Raw genomic sequence first — 20,060 nt, forward strand, 5'->3', positions numbered from 1 at the left:
CTCAAAAATTCCTTATGCAATCGGGCTGAAATTTTAGTATGTTGTAGCCGTTGATTATACCTATCAAACAAAAAAAACCTTAAGTCGATCCATAACCCCTGACCCGAGCTATAAAGGGTCAAAGTTCGAACATTGACCGGCCTCTATCTCCGGTTCTAATTAACATAGCGGCCTAAATTTTACCTTTTTGGTTTCGTCTCGATGAGCACTTTCAGATGGAAGTTCAAAAAGTCAGCATAGGTGGCGCTGTGATAGCGTCAAAATTCATCGAAATTCAAAGTCACTTTTCTCAAAAACGGCATTGTGCAAGTTAATGAAATTTTAGTATGTTGTAGTCCAGTCTAGGACGTTTCCAAAATGGTGCGTATGTGCGCTGTGGTTTCAATAGAACCGGAGATATGAGGGGTCAAATTTCACAACATTCAAAAAATCATATCTCCGGTTCTATGTGACCGATTTTGATGAATGAGGGCTTAAACGAAAGATCTCACCAAATGCTACAACTTTCTAGAATATTTGAACTTCGTGGGACCAACACCAGGGGCGCCACAGTCGAAAAACCAATTTCAATATCACATAACCTCAATTATCTCGACTGTCGCTGAACCGATTTTGATGATTACTTCGACATAATTGTAGAGCACATTTGTCTCTACATTTCGTCCATACATCATTTTCCACTCAGACTACGCTATCACTCCGATTTTGCCGTTTAAGTGTGAAAAAATTGATTTTTCCCATAATAACGCTTTGAAATCACTCAGATGCCAATTTGACTGCCTCTACTCCACCAAGACACTTAAAATAGGGGTTTAAATGGAAAGTCCCGCAAAATACAACAATTCTTTGATATAGTTGAAGTTCAACAAATGACTACTTGGGGAACTCTGGATGAAAAAACGAGTTAAGAAACAAAAAACTTCGCTTATCTTGGCTTCTGAGTAATCGATGAGATCATGTTCTATGAGAAAATTATAGAGAACATTCTGGTCTACATTTCACCCATATATCACTTTTCTGTCAGTTCATCCAAATCCTTGATATTTTGGTTTAAATACAAAATTTGTATAATTTCACGAATTTTATTCAAGATAACTGAATGGCGTCTCCCAACTTCAGCTCTAAATCGAATTTGCATGCACTCCGAGTTAGCTCACGTTAAGAATCTCACCTACATAAGCCGGTTAGGATTATCTGTCCCTTTCTGATTTCCTTCTGACTCTATTTTGAACTTCTCTTTGCCTTTCCTTCGGATTTGGATTTAAGATGACTCTTGCTCTGGAAGTGTTTCAACAAGTTTGAGCGTTTTGAGAATCTCTTTCCACATTCCCTGCACTTATGTGGCTTTTCTCCAGTATGAGTCAATAAATGGGATCTTAAAATTGAGGCTGTCAGAAAGGATTTCTTACAAGTGTCACAGTAATTATCCTTCACTCCCTTATGAACTACATTCACGTGATTCTTCAGATCATGAAGATAGTTTGTCTTGAATGAACAAGATTCACAGGAGACGGTACCTGTCCCCGTGTGAATCTTCATATGCAACTTCAGTTGGTCCGATCTAACATATCTTTTAGGACACTTGCTGCAGGCATAACGTCTTTTTCCACTGTGAACCAATAATAAATGATACCTCAGGCTTTCATAAAGTGTAAAGGCTTTATTGCATTTAGTGCAGCAGTACTTCTTTTCTTGATGAACTGCCCTTACATGCTGCTTTAGACTATTACCGCGAGCAAATTTTAAAGGACAAAATTTGCAAGACAACTTCTTCCCAGAGTGAATAATCATATGGTTCCTCAACTCTGTTCGCGTTGCCTTCTGAATACCACAAACTGTGCAAACAAGTTCCTTAATATTTGCATGACATATCATATGATCCTTTAGATTTGCAACCGTAGTGAAGGATTTTTCACACTGCGAACAATGATAGTCATTTATTTCCTTATGAAGTACCTTAACATGATGCTTCAAATATTGAAATCTAGTTGATTTGTAGGAGCAAAATACGCAGAACCATTTGTCATCTTTCTTGTGAGTTTTAGTATGGTTCTTCAGTTTATCTTTGGTTTCATTGGCAATCCCACAAATTACACATACGTGTTTTTTTGTATCTTTCTGAATTTCCTGATCTTCAGTAACCTCATGAGTATTAAGATGGTCCCTCAGAGATGAGATGGATTGGAATTCCTTCCTACAAGTTTTGCATTCGAAAGTTTTTGGTCTTGGATGTGTCCTCTTCACATGCATTTCCAGGTATGACTTCTGGTAGTAACTTAAATTACAGGAGTCACATTTAAATTTGGTAGAGTTTCCTAGCTGAATGGAACCCCTGTTACGCGTATTTCTGAGGTTTCTCGAGATCAAGGGAGCATCATTATCGGGGTTTATCTTAGGTATTTCCGGGAGTTTCTCATCTATGGATATCTTATCGGATATATCACTGACGGAATCGTCTTTGTCGGGAAGGTGGTTTTGATCGTCTTTTAAATCTAAATCTGGATCTATTTTTATATCCGTCTGTATCGTATCTGTTAAATTAATATCACTAATAAGATTTTCAGGTAGGATATACTTTTCTTCCGAATAATCATCCATTGATAGCATGCTTTGAAAGTGCAGAACGGCAGCGGAACACATTTTCTTGAAGTTGAAAGCTTCCAGGAGACGATCGTAGCAAGAGGAACATAATACCTTGGGTAGTCCATCGTTCTCATGAATGTACAGGGATGTGGTTTCTTTGAAGATGTCCGGAAGCTTAACAGTGTTAAAGATGAATACCTTTTGAGACTCTTCCTGAATCTTTGTTTGGCACGCTCGGCAGTCGTCTGCTATATCAATGCACTCCATTTCAATTTTATCACTTTTTCTGATACTTATCAATTAGTACTATCAATTCTTTTTTATAATTCCTACGCTTTGACAGCCTGACGCTTGACGGTACCTAACTATTTTTTTGGTTTTTTTGTTTGTTATTTGACCGTTACCGGATTCGAATCTACTTTTGTAAAATATTTTGCAAAAACTTTTTCATACTATTGGAAAAATGAAAGCAGTTTGAAGAATCATATGCAAGAAATTTATCATAGTTTTGTAATAAAAATAATTGTTCTTGACAAATTCTTCCACCGGAATTCTTCTGTATTCTTCAAATAATTCCGTATCAAAGTCTATGTGAATGAAACGAATGTACGAATGCGAAATGAAATGCGATGAAGATCTGGAAAAGAATAGGCCAAATATAACCTATAAAATAATTCAAATTTATTTATTGGTCAAAGAGAAAAATGAGAGAGATAATATTTTGCAAAAGAATAACTAGACTAACACAGAATTTGATCTTAATAAGTAATAAGAATGGTAAATCAATTCAGTTTATCAATTCACATATAAATATTTAACCTTTCATTCATATCCAGAGGACATGCTGTCCTATTTCCTTTAAAGTTTGCTCCAAACAGTCGAATAAATACTTCAAAATTTAGAGTTTAAAATAGAATTTAATTTATTAAAGATTATAAAAATACAAATTCTTTTGGCATGACTTAATTACTCTTCAAAAATCCCTTTATAAGGTGGTTTTTGAAGATCCTTCTACAATAAATTTGTCTTACTTTTTTTTTGGTTTGGTCTAAAAACCGGTCAAACGCAACATAGAAACTTATGAGTAAATATTTTTGTTAAACAGAAAAATGAGAGCGACAATATTTTGTAAAAAGAGAATAACACAAGTAATAAGTAAATAAATTCTTATGGCTCGGGCACACCTTTTAGATCAGGAAAATTTCATGAAGTCGAAATTCGAAACCCTTTCTTTCTCACATATTTTGCATATGACTATCTCATTCTTTCACATACCAAATTCGATTGAGCTAAATTGAATTTGGAGTGATGTTTAAGAGAAGAAGAAGAATACCAGAGAATGAGATAGACATATGCCAAACATGCGAGAAAGAAAGGGATCCGAATTTCAACTTCATGAAATTTTCCTGATCTAAAAGGTGTGCCGGAACCATTAGTATTGAAATTCAATTTATGAATTTTTACTTAAATGTTTAACATTTTTTCATATTTCAGAAATTTAAGCATTCAGATTTACATTTTTAATGGCTCCGGCAGACCTTTTAGATCAGGAAAATTTTATGAAGTCGAAATTCGAAACCCTTTCTTTCTCACATGTTGCATATGACTATCTCATTCTTTGGCATACCAAATTCGATTGATCTAAATTAAATTTGGAGTGATGTTTAAGAGAAGAAGAAGAGTGCGAGAGAATGAGATAGGCGTATGCAAAACATGTGAAAAAGAATGGGATCCGAAATTCGACTTCATGAAATTTTCTTGATCTAAAAGGTGTGCCCGAGCCATAATGGCTCCGGCACACCTTTTAGATCAAGAAAATTTCATAAAATCGAAATTCACATCCCTTTCTTTCTCAAAAGTTCAGCATATGTCTATCCTACTCTTTTATACTCTTCTTCTTCTTTTAAACATCACAACAAATTAAATTTAGTTCAGTCCAATTTGGAGCCGAAAGAATAGGATATACTTATGCAAATCTTTTGAGAAGAAAAGGGACACGAATTTAGATTTCATGAAATTCTACCGATCTAAAAGGTGTGCCAAAGGCATAAGGGATAAAATTTAGTAATTGCTAATCAGAAAATTGAGTAAATGAAACTATTGTATGCTGAAAATACTGATCTTAAAGGTGCCCAATAGATATAGTGTCTTAAGAGCTAATAAAAATATTTTTAAAAGGCATGTTCAGGGGAACTCCCTTGGGATTGTGGTCTAGTCAGTCATCACTGACAATGTGATAAAAAATAAGATTTGAAAGGGTGCTACCTAATGAAAAATGAATACCTTTCTTAGTACTTTACTGTTCTAAAGTGCTTCTGTATTATCGACTTTTCTCTGTGTTCAGTCCTGGCACTATTTTTGTTGTGATAACAGTAGCAATGTAGTCAAAAATAAGCAGCGAGCAAATTTGACATGCTACTATCATGTTAGTTAGTCAGTAGTTCAGTCTGTGCTATCAAGTACGTTTTTGGATGATGAAATATCTAGTGTTCTTCTTCTTATAAAAGACTTTTTTTTTGCTAAATTATATTGAAGTTTACTCTACTTGAGTGTTTCCTTGAAGAGTTTTACCTCAGTGATCCTCAAAAGCACAACAGTTTTAATCAGTACTCCGTTCTAAAATAACAAAACAGTCTTAGCAGGAACCAACACAAAGAAAAGTCGATAATGCAGAAGCACTTGAGAACAGTAAAGCCTTAATATTATGTCCCGGTTAGTGTCGGTTCTTGAGTAGATTTCTCATTTTTTTCTACCTCTATTTCGGACTTCTTTTTGATTTTTGGTTTATAATTGGGATTTAAGTGACACTTCAGATGTCTCTGCAATTCCGAGGGTTTTTTGAATACCTTATCGCATTGATTGCAGACTTTTGGCCTCTCTGGAACTTTCTTGTGAGTTCGCATGTGGGCTTTCAATTCCACTCCCGTTATAGTTTTAGTTCCACAAATGGTGCATTGATATCTTTCAATGCGTTCATGACGCTTCATGTGTAGTTTCAAAGCTTGTGCCGATACGTAAGATCCTGAACATCGCGGACATTTAAAATTCATTTTTTTATTATGAACTAACCGCATATGTTGCTTTAGCCTAAAATTTTGGAGGGATATGTAGGAACAATATTCACATTGCCACAATTTTTCCCTCGTGTGAGTATTTGTGTGGATCTTCAACTTAGTTAATGTTACCGTCATGAAGTCACAAGTGTTGCACTTAAACCTCTTAATACCTTTGTGACGCAACATATGGTGCTTTAGTCCTGATGCCTCGGTGTATGATTTGTTACACTGTGCACAATGGAATTCCTTTATTCCATGATGATATACTTTTACGTGCTGTGTCAAACTGTATTTTCTAACAGCTTTGTAGGGACAGGTTACGCAGAACCACATGCCATCCTTATTATGAATACTCTCATGAGTCCTTAGTTCAGTGGCTGTAACTTTGTCTATTCCACAAACTGCACATACATACTGCTTAGTACCTTTTTGGACTTCAGTACTTTTCTTAACTCTATGCGAATTAGAGTGCTTCCTTAGACCGTTGGATGATTTGTATTCCTTCCCACAGATTTTGCATACACAAGCCTTTAATCCCAGATGATCTTTCCAAATGTGCATCTCTAGGTACGACTTCTGCCGGAATACTGAACTGCAGATACTGCACTCGTATTTTGGAAGGTCCTCTTGAAGAGTAATTTCTTTAGTTTCCTTCTGCGATTTTGTAGATTTTTCTAGTTTTTTGTGTGGTTTTTTGAGTTTTCTGGTCTTTCTGATGATCAAGGGAGTATCATCATCAGAGTCATCCTGAAGTTTTTCTTTTGGTAAAGTATTCGAAACATCAACAGTGCAGTCTCTGCCCGGTGGAAAGTATGAAGTGTCTTCCTCGGCTGTACCATCATCAGGATCAGTTTTAAGTATTTCCGGAAGGTTTTCATCAATGGACAGCATGTCGGAAATGTCACTGACAGCATCATCTCTGTCCGGACGATAGCTTAGCTTCCTTGGAGGAGAATCAGATGCATCCACTGGTTCTGCCTTTATCTCTGCCGGTTGGGTGATTAAATTTTCAGGTGGGGTGTATTTCTCCTCCGGAACATCCATCGATAGGATCTTCTTGAAGTACAGAACTGCAGCGGAACACATTTTCCGAAAGTTGTAGGCTTCCAGGAGGCGATCGTAGCAGGAACAGCATAACACTTTCGGTAATCCATCGTTCTCATGAATGTCCAGGGATGTGGTTTCTTTGAAGATGTCCGGAAGTTTCACAGTGTTGAAGATGAATATCTTTTTAGACTCTTCCTGAGTCCTAATTTGACATGCTCGACAGGTGTCCGCTAATTCAAAGCACCCCATTTCAATTTTATCACTTTACACTTCTATGGGAATCGAATTCAACTAAAACTTTCAATAACAGTATGAATAAAATTTTTGCATACACCAACAATGGAAGCGCACATGATATCATATTTCAATATGCTTTGACAGCATTTTCTCTGAATAATGCTTTTATTACTAGACCGTTAGGAGATTTGAATCCACTTTTGTAAGACGTTTTGCAAAATATTCATTAGGATATGAAAAGATTTTGAATTTAAAATCTAAAGGAAGTTTGCAGAATTTCTAGAATATGTAAAAACTAAAAATTCATTTAAATTCGAAGAACAAAATAGGTGGCCGAAATTGCAAGCTGGCCGGAATTTGGCACACTTACTCTATGTTCAGCCAAAATTTTAATTTGTTTGGTTCAAGAATGAGAAAATTATTAGCAAACCAATTCTAAAAGTGGCATTGATTCACTAAAAACAAAGATCCAATTCCTTATCTATCTGTTTATTTTATAATTGTACCACACATAACATATGCCTTAATTATTCAAGTTTTGACTCGGTTTAGAAGTTTATATCTGTTTTGCTCCTAACTCTGTTCTGGACTGTTTTCGCTTATGCTTTAGAGATGGACTCGAGATGAGTCTTCAGATGTATCATCAAGTTGGAGCGTTGTGAGAATCTCATTCCACATTCATTGCAGTGAGTTAGTACATGACTTTTCAAAGCTATGAGAGTCGAAAAGGCTCTCCCACAGTGGGGACACTGATAGTCCTTTACTGTCTCGTGGACAGACTTAACGTGACGCTTCATTCGGTAATTGCAAGCAGTCGTGAATGGACACAATTCACAAGATAAGATGTTTTCCCTCGTGTGAGTCTTCATATGCATCTTCAGTTTGTCTGATGCAATAAATCTCTTAGGACACTTGGTGCAGGCATGAGGCCTCTCTCCAGTGTGAAGCATAAAATGATTTTTCAAACTCTTGGAAGTTCCAAAAGACTTCTTGCAAACACTGCAGTGGTGATTTTTTATTCTTTGATGAACTATCTTCACGTGCTGCGTAAGATTTGCACGTCGACTGAATTTCATGGAACACAATTCGCAAGTTATATGTTTCTTTGTCGCATTAGTGGTCATGTGGCTGTTTAAGCCACTTTCTGTTACGGTTTTAATCTCGCTAACTCTGCTAACTTGTTTTTTAACAACTTCACGCTCCGTATGATTCCTTGGACTTGCTTCCGTCCTGAAAGATCCTTGAGACTGCGAGAAATGGGAATCGTGGGAACGCTTTGCTCCGTGATGAACTGTCTTCACGTGGCGCTGCAAATTGAACTTTTTAATAGTTCTGAAATTGCAGTATACGCATAGCCACTTCTTATTTTTCTTGTGGGTGTTAGAGTGATTCCTCAGTTCTTCCTCTGTTTTATTGCCAACTCCACAAAATACGCATACGTGCTGGTTATTATCATTCTGATCTTCAGAAGCTTTCGTATTCTCATGGGTCCTGAGGTGGTTGCTTAGAGACGAGGCTGACTTGAATTCCATTCCACAGATTTTGCATTCCCGTGCCTTAAATGGTAGATGTTCCGTCCAAATGTGCATCTCTAGGCGTGACTTGTGGTGGAAACTAGAATTGCAGATACCGCACACAAGCTTGGTAGGCTCTTCCGGAATTCTAAGACCCTTGTCTCTGTCTTTGTTCACATGAGAAATCAAGGAAGCATTATCGTCAGGTTCTGCCTTGATTGCATCTAGGACTTTGTCTCCGAGAGATATCGAATCGGAAATGTCAGAAGAAGCATCGTCCGGAAGGTGGTTTTGATCGTTCCTCAGAGGAGAGCTAGGTTCATCTGAATCTGACTCTATCTTTATATACGTCAGACTTGTTTCCGTCAAATGAGGATTACTCTGTGTTTCAGGAGGGTTGTACTTCTCTTCCGAAATCTCCATTGACAGGATCTCTTGGAAGTGCAGAGCTGCAGCGGAACACATTTTCCGGAAGTTGTAAGCGTCCAGGAGACGATCGTAGCAAGAGCAACATAGCACTTTGGGTAGTCCATCGTTCTCATGAATGTCCAGGGATGTGGTTTCCTTGAAGATATCCGGAAGCTTCACGGTGTTGAAGATGAATATCTTTGGAGACTCCTCCTGAGTCTTTATTTGGCACGCTCGGCAGTTGCCTGCTATATCACTACACCCCATTTCAATTTTTTTACTTTTTAACCACTGTGGTAATTACATCAAATAACTACTATCAATTCTTTTTAAAAAAGTAATTTATGCACACGATAAGCAAGAGAAAAAGCAAATAACATGAATTTTTTGACAGCAGCCCCTAACCTAACTTTTCTTCCGAATAATTTTACTTTTGTTGTAAGGTTTCGCAAAAACTTTATTGGAGTAATGGAAGACGGGTTTTCAGTTTTTCACGGGGATTTGCAATAGATTGCACATTTTTAAGTACGCTTGGCATTAAATATCTTGCTAATATTGTTACGAAGTGTAACACAGCACCTCGGCGAACACACATCCTTGATTTGAACTCAATTCTGATGAGGAATTAAATAAATACAGAGAGAAGATTACCACGTTAGAATAGCATTTTTTTAATTCTTCATTCAATTCAGGATGACAATGTAAGTGGGGCACGGCGTTTTGTGCGATTCTTACGTCTCGGTCTTCGTCTACTTTTCCTCTTCCTTCTTTCCCACAATTTCCCTGGTTCGACAGGGGAGGTTTCTGGTACTGACACCGTCTGTGATCTGCGGATCCTGACAACGACACTGCAATTACTCCTAATCATTTCCTGATAGTGTAGAGGACGAATATGAAAGCCCGAGTTTGTGTGTAGAACTGACTTTATTTTCCAACAAATTACTTTTATATGCCCCAATATTGATGACTATACAATATAATGTTTATGGGTGACAATCTGGATCACCACAATTGGAAGGGCAGCTGAAAACCGACCAATTGGTGAATTTGATAATTCTGATTTAATTCGAAGAAAATCCTGGAGACGAGCTCAATATCTAGCTGACTATTTTTGGAGAAGATGGATACGGGAGTATTTGCCTGAACTGATGCGGCGTATGAAGTGAACAACAATCAAAATATTCAGACAGGAGACATCGTCATTATCTGCGATGAACAATTACCTCGAAATCGATGGCCAATGGGAAGAGTTCAAGAGGTTTTTCCAGGCTCCGGCAATTGTGAAGACGGAACAAGGTCTTTATAAACGACCAGTGACAAAATTAGTTGTACTTGATGTAAATACGAATTGATACAACCAGTGATGGACTTTTCCACCGTTTTTACTCCTGAGGTTGGACACCAACGCTAAGACGGCGGTGGCCGCAAAAGATAGTTTTTATCACTGGATTGGAATTTAAGAAGTGGGTGCAAGCACCAGGAGGGAGAAATGTTAAAAATGATTTTGAAAAATCATAGTAATTGATACAATATTAATTGAAAAATTGTTCAAGCCGAAAGGAAGCAATTTTAACTTAGCTCTGCCAAACTCAAACACCCGCCGGATGTCCCCAGATGGGCACTCCGGCGGCGATTCCAGAGTGTCCTTGCGCGGCTCACGGTGTCTGCATTCCGGGGAGGTGTCGACGAAAAGGGCTGATGGGACCCCGGTTGTTCGTCGGCTCTCCACCTGTAGAAGAATTTCGCGATGTGGCCCCTGAGGTGGCTCTTGCCTGGCAAGGCAAACTTCATCCACTCAACCAGACGATAAGGAGGTCTCTCCTGAGCTAGTTTCTCGCTGACGTCCCGTGCACCCACGAATATCTCAAGAATCTCTCCTTCCCCTTCCACTGATGAAACACTTCCTGTCCGGAACTCTCCAGAATTCCCGCTGTGTTTCTGCCGGTCATTTCCCGAAGGAGGAGGAACAAGCTCGTCACTTTTTCCACGGTAGTCCTGGGCTTTTGCTTCCTCCGGCTTTGCCTCAGACGAGGGCGAAGATATAGGGCTCTGCTCTATGGGTTTCAATGAAGACTCCTGATAACACGACGGGGTACTTAGAGAGAAGTTACTCAACTTAACACTTCTGGGCTCTTAGGGGGTTCCCTGGGAGTTTCCATTCTCACGGAGGAAGGAAAGGTTATGGATACGCGAGTGCCTAATTATCACGAGGTATCTCAATGGGTCTAGTGGTAGAGCACTCGCTCTATAATGTAAGTGTCCCGGGTTTGAATCCTCTTTAGGTCACCAGGAACTTTTCTGGCGTTAAAGTTGTTCAGATTGCATCCAGTGAGCTTCACTGCACTTGATTTCACGGGCATGGGACTGATAACCTCATCCCGTACAAGAAAAAATAATAATGCGTGTCTAGAAATCCCCTTGCAGGAAGGCCTAGTTCCTTCATGGAATGTTGTGCCAGCATTATTATTATTATCTCGGGAAGTCTCTGCAGAGACTACTCTGATGTGAGCCTCTGATACAGAGGTGTGCAAGAAACCGTTGAAACCGAATTAACGTCAAATGAAACATGTACGTCAATGGTCAAAACGCTACTATAACAAACTTATTTTGACGTTAATTCGGTTTCAACGGTTTCTTGCACACCTCTGCTCTGAGACGTCGAGTGGAGTTCCTCTCCAGGCTATCTCTCCTTTTTACGTCCCTTTTTCTCCGATGACAGAATGGGCTGGAGGATCAGAGATCCTTTCTGCGGCACTTTAGGTGCTCCCTTTGTTCTTGAGCAATCTGAACAATAGCAAATGAAAGGTATTCTTAAACGGGCAAATGGTATTTTCCCGTCAATTCATTAAAACATTTATTTTTCAAAAAACAAAATCATATTTGGAGTACAAAGGAATTAAATAGGAGTTTGGCTTTAATTATGTACAGTGCCTGCTTTGTAATCCGGATTATTGGGAGACTAAATGACAGATGTCCGCTTCGTAATCCGGATGGATTTTTTGAATTTGTTCAATGTCTCGAAAATATAATACAAGGTTTTCTTGTAGAAATAGAATAAAAGTTTTAAAGAAGCTTAAAGAGACATAATTAGAGAATTCTATGCTATTATACTTCATTTATTAAACAAAAACATCACAGGATAATTCATTTTCATTGCTGAACACACATGTATACATGACCACAAAATTATTTTAAATGTAACCGTCGATAACTCGTCCGGATTACGCCGATCCGGATTAGAGAGCGGGCACTGTATTCGGATTTCGACTTGGTCCCGAAGTTGATCCATGATTTTCTTCTAACTTTATTGTGGGCGTATCTTCAGCTCTGGCTGTAGACTTGGATTTTAGATGAGTCTTTAAATGTCTCATCAAATTGGAGCGCTGTGCGAATCTCATTCCACATTCACTGCAATTATGTGGCTTCTCTCCAGTATGGGTCAATAGGTGATTTTTCAAAGCTGTGGCAGCTGCAAAGGATCTCTTACAATGTGGACAGTGATGGTCCTTGACTCCCTCATGAACTGCCTTTGTGTGCCGCTTTATTTGAATTTGATGGAAAGTCTTGAATGGACAAAATTCACAAAAGAACATGTCTTGCCCCGTGTGAATCTTCATATGAACCGTCAACTGTTCCATTCTGATAAATCCTTTAGGACACTTGGTGCAGGCAAAAGGCCTTTCTCCAGTATGAAGCATTAAGTGATTTTTCAAACTCCTGGTAGTCCCAAAAGATTTACTGCATATGGTGCAGTGGTGATTCTTTATTCCTTGATGAACTGTATTTATGTGCTGCTTCAAATTCCCACGTCGACTGAATTTCAAAGGACATAGTTCACAGGATAACAATTTCGTTTTCACGTGAATAGTCATGTGGCTATTCAATTCACTTCCCGTTACGGTTTTGATCCCACAAATTGAGCATTCATGATTTTTAATAAGTTCATGACGCATCATGTGATTCCTCAGACTCGCTGCCGTGGTGAAGGATCTCTCACACCGGGAACAATGGAAATCCTTTATTCCCTTATGGACTACCTTAACGTGATGCTGCAAACTATACCGTTTAAGTGTTTTGAAAGGGCAAAATACACATATCCACTTCTTATCTTTTTTATGGGTATAAATGTGATCCTTCAGCTCATCCTCTGTTTCATGTTTAAGCCCACAAATTACACATACATGCTGGGTAATATCACTGTGATCTTCTGAACCTTTATGGGTTTTAAGGTGATTGCTTAGAGATGAAGATGACTTGAATTCCTTTCCACAGATTTCGCATTTAAAGGGCTTCAATCCCAGATGCTTTGTCCAAATGTGCATCTCCAGGCGACATTTCTGGTGAAAACTAGAATTGCAGATACCGCACTCAAACTTGACATGCTTTTCCGGAACAATAGGTTGCTTCCTTGTCTTCATTCGAGAAGAATTCTCTTCCTGTTTTTGAAAAGTCAAGGAATCAGAGTCATTAGGATCTGTCTTGATTACATCCAAGGGTTTTTCTTCGATAGATAACATATCAGAAATGTCAGTGGCAGTATCGTCACTGTCCGGAGGGCAGTTTTGATCGTTCCTTAGAGGAGAATTCGGAGCATCTGAATCTGGCTCTGTCTTTATCTGTATGTTGTCCGTCAAATGAACATCAGTCGTTTCAGGTGAGGTGTATTTCTCTTCCGGAACATCCATTGATAGGATCTTCTGGAAGTGCAGAGCTGCAGAGGAACACATTTTCCTGAAGTTGTAAGCGTCCAGGAGACGATCATAGCAGGAACAGCATAGAACTTTGGGTAGTCCATCGTTCTCATGAATGTCCAGGGATGTGGTTTCCTTGAAGACGTCCGGAAGCTTTGCAGTGGTAAAGATGAATATCTTTTCGGACTCTTCCTGAGTATTTATTTGACACGCGCGGCAGCTCTCTTCTATCGCAATGTACTTCATTTCACTTTATTCACTTTTTATTTACACAAATGGTGATATATTTCAGCAATGCTGATTGCCAATAATATGTACAAATGGAAACCTGTAATTTTTCAGGCTTGGGATTGTCAAAACTCGTGTAATATCGGAAATTGTCGGCAGACACTGACTTACAACTATCTGCAAGGGTAACACTAATTCAGTTCATTGACGTTTCTATGGTAACCCGCCAAAGAGAACGTAAACATTGTAAAGGAAAACTCTTGAAATCTCTTCCCATGAAGCTTCACCAAAAACAACAGCTCATCTGCAAATATGTAGCCCAACGAAGTGAATGATGCGGCTGGTTGTGCAAGACTAAATTTTTCTTCAATTGTCAATATATTAATTAGCGAATGAGGGAAAATGGAGTAAGGAATGGAGTGGGAAGAAGGAGTAAGGAATGGAGTGGGAAGAAGGTGGGACTGGAATACGGGAAGAAAGTTGCAAGGGGTTTGCAACAAATACATGATACCTTACTACCTGTACCAGGTGACGGTTACCCTCCCCCTTCGATGACCCGGTTGAGACAACTGAACAGGGAAATGCGGGTTATCTCTTAAAGTAATTTTTCATATCCGGCAGTCCGTTTCAAATGTGCTCCTGTTCTGTACAGATTACAGCGACAGTTCTTAAGTGAAGCCTCAAATTCTCCACATCTGAAGACCCAGTGTTGTGCCGCCTGAAAAGACTTACATCCCTTTAACTCTTTCGTCTCCTTTGGGACACTACCCATGGAAACAACAATTTTTTTAGACTATATCTAGAATCGATAAAAATCCGATTCTTCTGGATAAGTACAAACTATAAGGATGTCCAAATCTAGGATATATTTTGCAGGATCCTAATTAACTCCTGAGCTTAGATATTTTTGGTAAAAAATCGTGAATTTTCGATTTTCTGCTTCCTTGGAGATATTTTGACTTTTTTGATATTTCTAGACCAGAATAATGCCCTGGACACACTTACGACTAAAGTCCAGAGACGACTAAGCTAGTTCATAGCCAAGTCAGTTCCTGACACCCTACAAATGAGGCTTAGCACCGCAAAACATACCTTTCCTGGGTTTTATGCAGATATTTCTACTGAAATGCACTAATATTCCTCTGAAAATGAAACTATTTGTAATATATCATGTCTCAGTACACGTCCAATAATTATTGTTAATTACAATTATTTGTGAGGTGGGAGCTAACTCGCGACTTAAGCCAATTTTAGCTATTCTAGTGAATAATTCTTGTTGTTATACGTGAATTGTGAAGTAAATTTAAAAGTAGTTTCATTTTCAAAGGACAACTAATGTATTTCAGTCGAAATATCTGCTTAAATCCCACGAAAGTTATGTTTTGTGAGTGCCAGAGAATGTTAAGCCTCGTTTGTAGTGTGTCAGGAACTGACTCGGCTATGAACGAGCTTAGTCGTTTCTGGACTTTAGTCGTAAGTGTGTCCAGGACATAAGGAAAAACCTCTCGGGGCCAATAAGTAGGATAACTATAAAGTTTGAACAAGTTTTTTGAAAATTTAAGAAAAAATTGTTTTTCGAATTTATGTAATCTGTAATTGTTAGTTATCATACTTATTGACCCCGAGAGGTTTTTTCTTATTCGGGCCTAGAAATATCAAAAAAGTCACAATATCTCCAAGGAAGCAGAAAATCGAAAATTCACGATTTTTGACCAAAAATATCTAAGCTCAGGAGTTAATTAGGATCCTGCAAAATATATCCTAGATTTGGACATTCTTATAGTTTGTAATTATCCAGAAGAATTGGATTTTTATCGTTTCTAGATATTCTAAAAAAAATTGTTGTTTCCATGGGTACCGAGGAGACAACCTTCGAAGGAAACGAAAGAGTTAACGCCAGAAAAATTCCTGGTGACCTAAAGGGGATTCGAACCCGGGACACTCGCATCATAGAACGAGTGCTCTACCACTTGACCCATTGAGTGCTCTTCAGCGAAGGTCACTGGATGCAATTTGAGCACCTTTAACGCCTTTTATTATTAAGCTTATGGAATTAAGACAGCGTAAACATTGTGTCCTTATATACTATACTTTATTGATATTGATACCTCTCACCCCTTAGACTTAAAACAATAACTTTTATTTTATTATTAATCTAGATTTCAAGAATTAAGTTCTGATTTGACGTTATGTAGCACTCCAAGGACTTTACCTTGTACCAAATTCATTAGCTGAATCAGTTCATTTATTGTTTTTCAGACTTCAGATTTTCGGATTGTATTTCAGTTTCGTGTTGTGACTCTGTCTTGGGTTGGGTCTGGGTCGTGGGTTTATCCTCGGGTTTATTCTTGAGATGAATCTTCATGTGATTCTTCAGGGTTGAGTGTTGTATGAATCTCTTTCCACACTCATTGCAGGCACGTGGCTTCTCGCCAGTGTGAATCATTATGTGATTTTTCAGCCCTATGGAACTCGAAAGGGCTTTCTTGCAGTGAGGGCACTGATAGTTTCTCACTCCCTGATGAACAATTTTAACATGGCGCCCTATTTGCATCCGGTGAATGGTCGTGTAAGGACAAAATTCACAAGAAAATACATTTTCTCCTGTATGAATGTTCATATGAACATTAAGTTGTTCGAGTGTAATGAACTTTTTAGGACACTGGCTACAGCAATGAGGTCTTTCTCCAGTATGGAGCATTAAATGGTTTTTCAGACTTCTGGCTCTAGAAAAGGATTTGTTGCATTCGGAGCAGTGATGTTGCCTTATTCCTTGATGTACTATCTTCACGTGTTTCTTAAGATTTTCACTTAGACTGCATTTGTAGGGACATAATTCGCAAGACCAGGTTTTGGCCTTCGTGTGAGTATTCATGTGACTCCTCAATTCTCTTCCTGTTACCTTTTTCACTCCACAAACTGTACACACATGATTTTTAATACCCTCATGACGCTGCATATGTAGTTTTAATGTTGGTGCTTCAGTGAAGGATTTCTCACATCGTGGGCAATGAAATTCTCTCACTCCCTGGTGAACCACCTTCACATGATGCTTCAAATTCATGATTCTGGTTGATTGATAAGGGCAAAGGTTACAAAACCACTTGTCATCCTTCTTGTGAGTGATCATATGGCTCTTGCACTCTTCGACTGTTGGCTTCTCAATCCCACAGACTTCGCAGATGTTCTGGTTTATGTCACTCTGAGAGTCATCTCCCTTCGTAACTTTATGGGTTTTAAGGTGGTGGTTCCTTAGACCGTTGGGTGACTTGAATTCTTTCCCACAGATTTTGCATTCACAAGGCTTCAATCCCAAATGCTCTTTCCAAATGTGCATCTCTCGATGTGATTTCCGATCAAACAATTTATTACATGTTCCGCACTTATACTTTTTAGGCTTTCCTGGAGGGGTAGGTTCCTCAGCTTTTTGCGTCTCTGGAGATGTCTTAGGCATTTCATCTGTTTTCTCCTGCTTTATCAAGGGAGCATCACTAAAATCTTCATTTAGAGCACCTTCCTCTATCATAGCATCATCATCAGGTTCAGTCTTAAGTACTTCCAGAAGGTTTTCATCTATGGACAGCATGTCGGAAATGTTAGAATCCTCTCCGTCCGATGGGTAGTTTAGATCATCCTTCGAAGGAGAATTTGGTACATCTGAATCTGGCTCTGTCTTTATCTGTATGTTATCCATTAAGTGAACATCATTCAGATTTTCAAGCGGAGTATATTTTTCTTCCGGAACATCCATTGACAGGATCTTCTGGAAATGCAGAACGGCAGCGGAACACATTTTCCGGAAGTTGTAGGCTTCCAGAAGGTGATTGTAGCAGGTGGAGCACAGTACTTTGGGTAATCCATCATTCTCTTGAATGTCCAAGGATGTGGTTTCCTTGAAGATGTCCGGGAGTTTCACAATGTTAAAGATGAAAATCTTTTCAGACTCTTCTTCCGTATTTATTTGGCACGCTCGGCAGTTGTCTGCTATGTCAACGAACCCCATTTTACTTATATTTATTCATAGATTTTGTTTCGTTTAGGTCTCTAGGTTGTCAGTCATAGGTTTAACTTAACCTATTTTTTTTACAGGTTGCTGTGTTTTTTATTCTTTTCTTTCCATTTCATTATGCAAAATGTTTAGTAAAATCTTTGTTAAAGCTCAGGTTAGTGTAAATTTTAAATCTCGTTTGAAAACGCAAACTTTTAAACTTCAATAAAGTTTAATTAAAAGCTTTGTTGATGATGAGGTTTTATTGTGTTCCAAATAGAAGTTGTTTCTGATCATAGTAGCAACTTCAATTAGCACAATCAATCCAGACTCCAAAATCTGTTACTAGAATATCAGGCATTCAAAGTTACAATTAATTCAGTTCAGTTTCTTCTTTATACCGGTCACTGGTGCTGAAGATCTGAAACCAGAGTGTTAAAAACAGTGCTGCTCCCGGTTTTGATGGCATTCCGGAAGCTACTCTCAAGCATGAGGCTTATAATATTGTGGATGTTATAGTTTTCTGGTGAACGTATCTTTTACTACTGGAACCTTTCCTGCAATCTTAAAAAGAGTGATAGTACTTCCGTTTTATAAAAAGTGTGACAGAGAGTTGATCCCTTACAGACCCATTTTTCTTTTTATTGTAATTTAACTACTTTATCCAGATAGGGAATTGAGGATTAGAGTATTGTAATAGTCTTTAAGAAACAGAAATCAGCAGAGCAAATCACAACGTGTACTTCAAAGCAATTTATTATTTCACAAAAGTGTTTGACAACCAGAGTTTTTACAAAAGCTCATTTCATAAATTCAAAATAACCGTTGGTTGCTAATTCAAATATCTAAAGACTTTTGCCCTCAATCTCCAATGATTAGATTACAGTGGGAGTGGTTCCTTGCGGAACCGCTGCACCCAGGCGTCCTTTTGGGCCCATTATGCCTTCCCAAAATGGTTCAAGCCAGCACGTTTTTCGGACAAATTCTATTAAACAGGGCGGCTTCAATCTTGATAGGTCTTCTTAAGACCAGCACCGCTTTACTTAGCAGCACTCGTCTGATGTTACATAAGCTGAGGGCCCTACTCATTGTGAACAATCTTCGGAGTCTAGTGAACCTTACAAATACAAGGACTGTGCGGAGGTTTCTTGATTGAGGACTTGTGTTGTAGTTTAGTGTTTCGTTGTAAAACACAAACCGACGTAATATAGCTAACGAAGTGGGAATTCCGGAAATCGTCAGGAAAATACAGTTCACTCAGGGAAAACTAAACAATTGATATTAGATGCTCGGTCAGTAGATTAATTAAAATGAAAAGAAACACGGATTTTGACCTATATCCTTCTCCTCTTTTATTACTAGGACAACGTTTCGTAGCTTGTTGGCCCCTTCCTCAGGTATGCAAAGTAATGGGTGGGAAACAGGATCTGGACACAAAATAACTACGTATATATATATACACCCAAAATGTTTTATCTTCTCCAAGAAAACTCAGTTGTTTTCCAAGTTCCATCGAGTACTTTTTATAAAGTCAATGCCCATAAGTATCCCATAGACCGCATACAATTGTAATACACTATCGTGGTTTTTTGGAATACTGTCTCAAAGTCAAAACATGAAAAAGTGTCCCAACCTCCCCGGTCTCCCCTATCTCCTGATATATATTAATTTGAGGGATGAATCTTTTAGAAAGTGATAATTGACTTTAGTACAATTCTATTGATGGTAATTTCCATCTGAAATTCGGATTAAAAGTGCATTTAATTTTGAATTGAAAATGCTATGGGACATGATGAAGGATTCATATGGTTTTTTCTTACACTATAAGGATTGGACTAACGATATCAAGTATAGTTATAATTTGATAGTGTAGAAAAATGATCTTGCATATATGAATGATAAACTACGGATATTTATGATAAAAAACTATCCCTAAAAGTATGCAATTTAGTATTTTTTACTAATGATCCTCAAAGGATGAAACTATCTTAAAGCATATTTGGATTATATATCTGCTTGATGCGATGGATAATTTCTAATTTGGATCAATTATAGTGCAAAAAATCTAAGCCTAAACTTTATCATTTTTGCTCGTAGGGTTTTACATACAATTTCTCATATATTGAAGAAAAGTCATGTTCCTATCCGGAACAAGGCATCTTGTGTACCCAATCAGTCTTTGGGGATTTAAAATAACGGCAGGGCCTTTAGCCGTGGAATCGACACATGTCTTACAGTTTTAGGTTTTCAGGTCAGTACTTGGACAATAACGTTCATTTGGACTAAATCAATCACTTTTTGGCACGAT

The 20,060-nt window shown here is 38.2% G+C and overlaps 3 protein-coding genes across 3 annotated transcripts; all 3 read right to left on the reverse strand.

Annotated features, from left to right (window-relative positions):
* Positions 1–1,221: 1,221 nt before the first annotated feature.
* Positions 1,222–17,814, reverse strand: LOC129806779 (uncharacterized). The gene is made up of 7 exons (XM_055855551.1): positions 16,026–17,814; positions 12,333–13,786; positions 11,543–11,629; positions 10,505–10,899; positions 7,525–9,136; positions 5,769–6,916; positions 1,222–2,883 (listed from the first exon to the last, which is right to left on the reverse strand). Exons 1-7 carry the CDS (start codon positions 17,765–17,767, stop codon positions 1,222–1,224), a joined length of 8,100 nt encoding a protein of 2,699 aa, XP_055711526.1. The 5' UTR covers positions 17,768–17,814.
* Positions 3,458–7,047, reverse strand: LOC129805954 (zinc finger protein 660-like). The gene has a single exon (XM_055854245.1). It carries the CDS (start codon positions 6,933–6,935, stop codon positions 5,286–5,288), a length of 1,650 nt encoding a protein of 549 aa, XP_055710220.1. The 5' UTR covers positions 6,936–7,047; the 3' UTR covers positions 3,458–5,285.
* Positions 11,933–13,936, reverse strand: LOC129805952 (gastrula zinc finger protein XlCGF26.1-like). The gene has a single exon (XM_055854242.1). It carries the CDS (start codon positions 13,780–13,782, stop codon positions 12,082–12,084), a length of 1,701 nt encoding a protein of 566 aa, XP_055710217.1. The 5' UTR covers positions 13,783–13,936; the 3' UTR covers positions 11,933–12,081.
* Positions 17,815–20,060: the final 2,246 nt, after the last annotated feature.

Source organism: Phlebotomus papatasi, chromosome 3 (genome assembly GCF_024763615.1).
Source record: "Phlebotomus papatasi isolate M1 chromosome 3, Ppap_2.1, whole genome shotgun sequence".
Lineage (NCBI taxonomy): Eukaryota > Metazoa > Arthropoda > Insecta > Diptera > Psychodidae > Phlebotomus > Phlebotomus papatasi.

Coding starts and splice junctions, on each gene's coding strand:
- LOC129805954 (XM_055854245.1), bottom strand. CDS start 6,935: ATGGGGTGCTTTGAATTAGCGGACACCTGTCGAGCATGTCAAATTAGG.
- LOC129805952 (XM_055854242.1), bottom strand. CDS start 13,782: ATGAAGTACATTGCGATAGAAGAGAGCTGCCGCGCGTGTCAAATAAAT.
- LOC129806779 (XM_055855551.1), bottom strand. CDS start 17,767: ATGGGGTTCGTTGACATAGCAGACAACTGCCGAGCGTGCCAAATAAAT. Junction 10,900..11,542: donor GTCATCGGAGAAAAAGGGAC/GTAAAAAGGAGA, acceptor TGAAACCCATAG/AGCAGAGCCCTATATCTTCG. Junction 2,884..5,768: donor ACACTTGTGACTTCATGACG/GTAACATTAACT, acceptor TGATAGTACTAA/TTGATAAGTATCAGAAAAAG.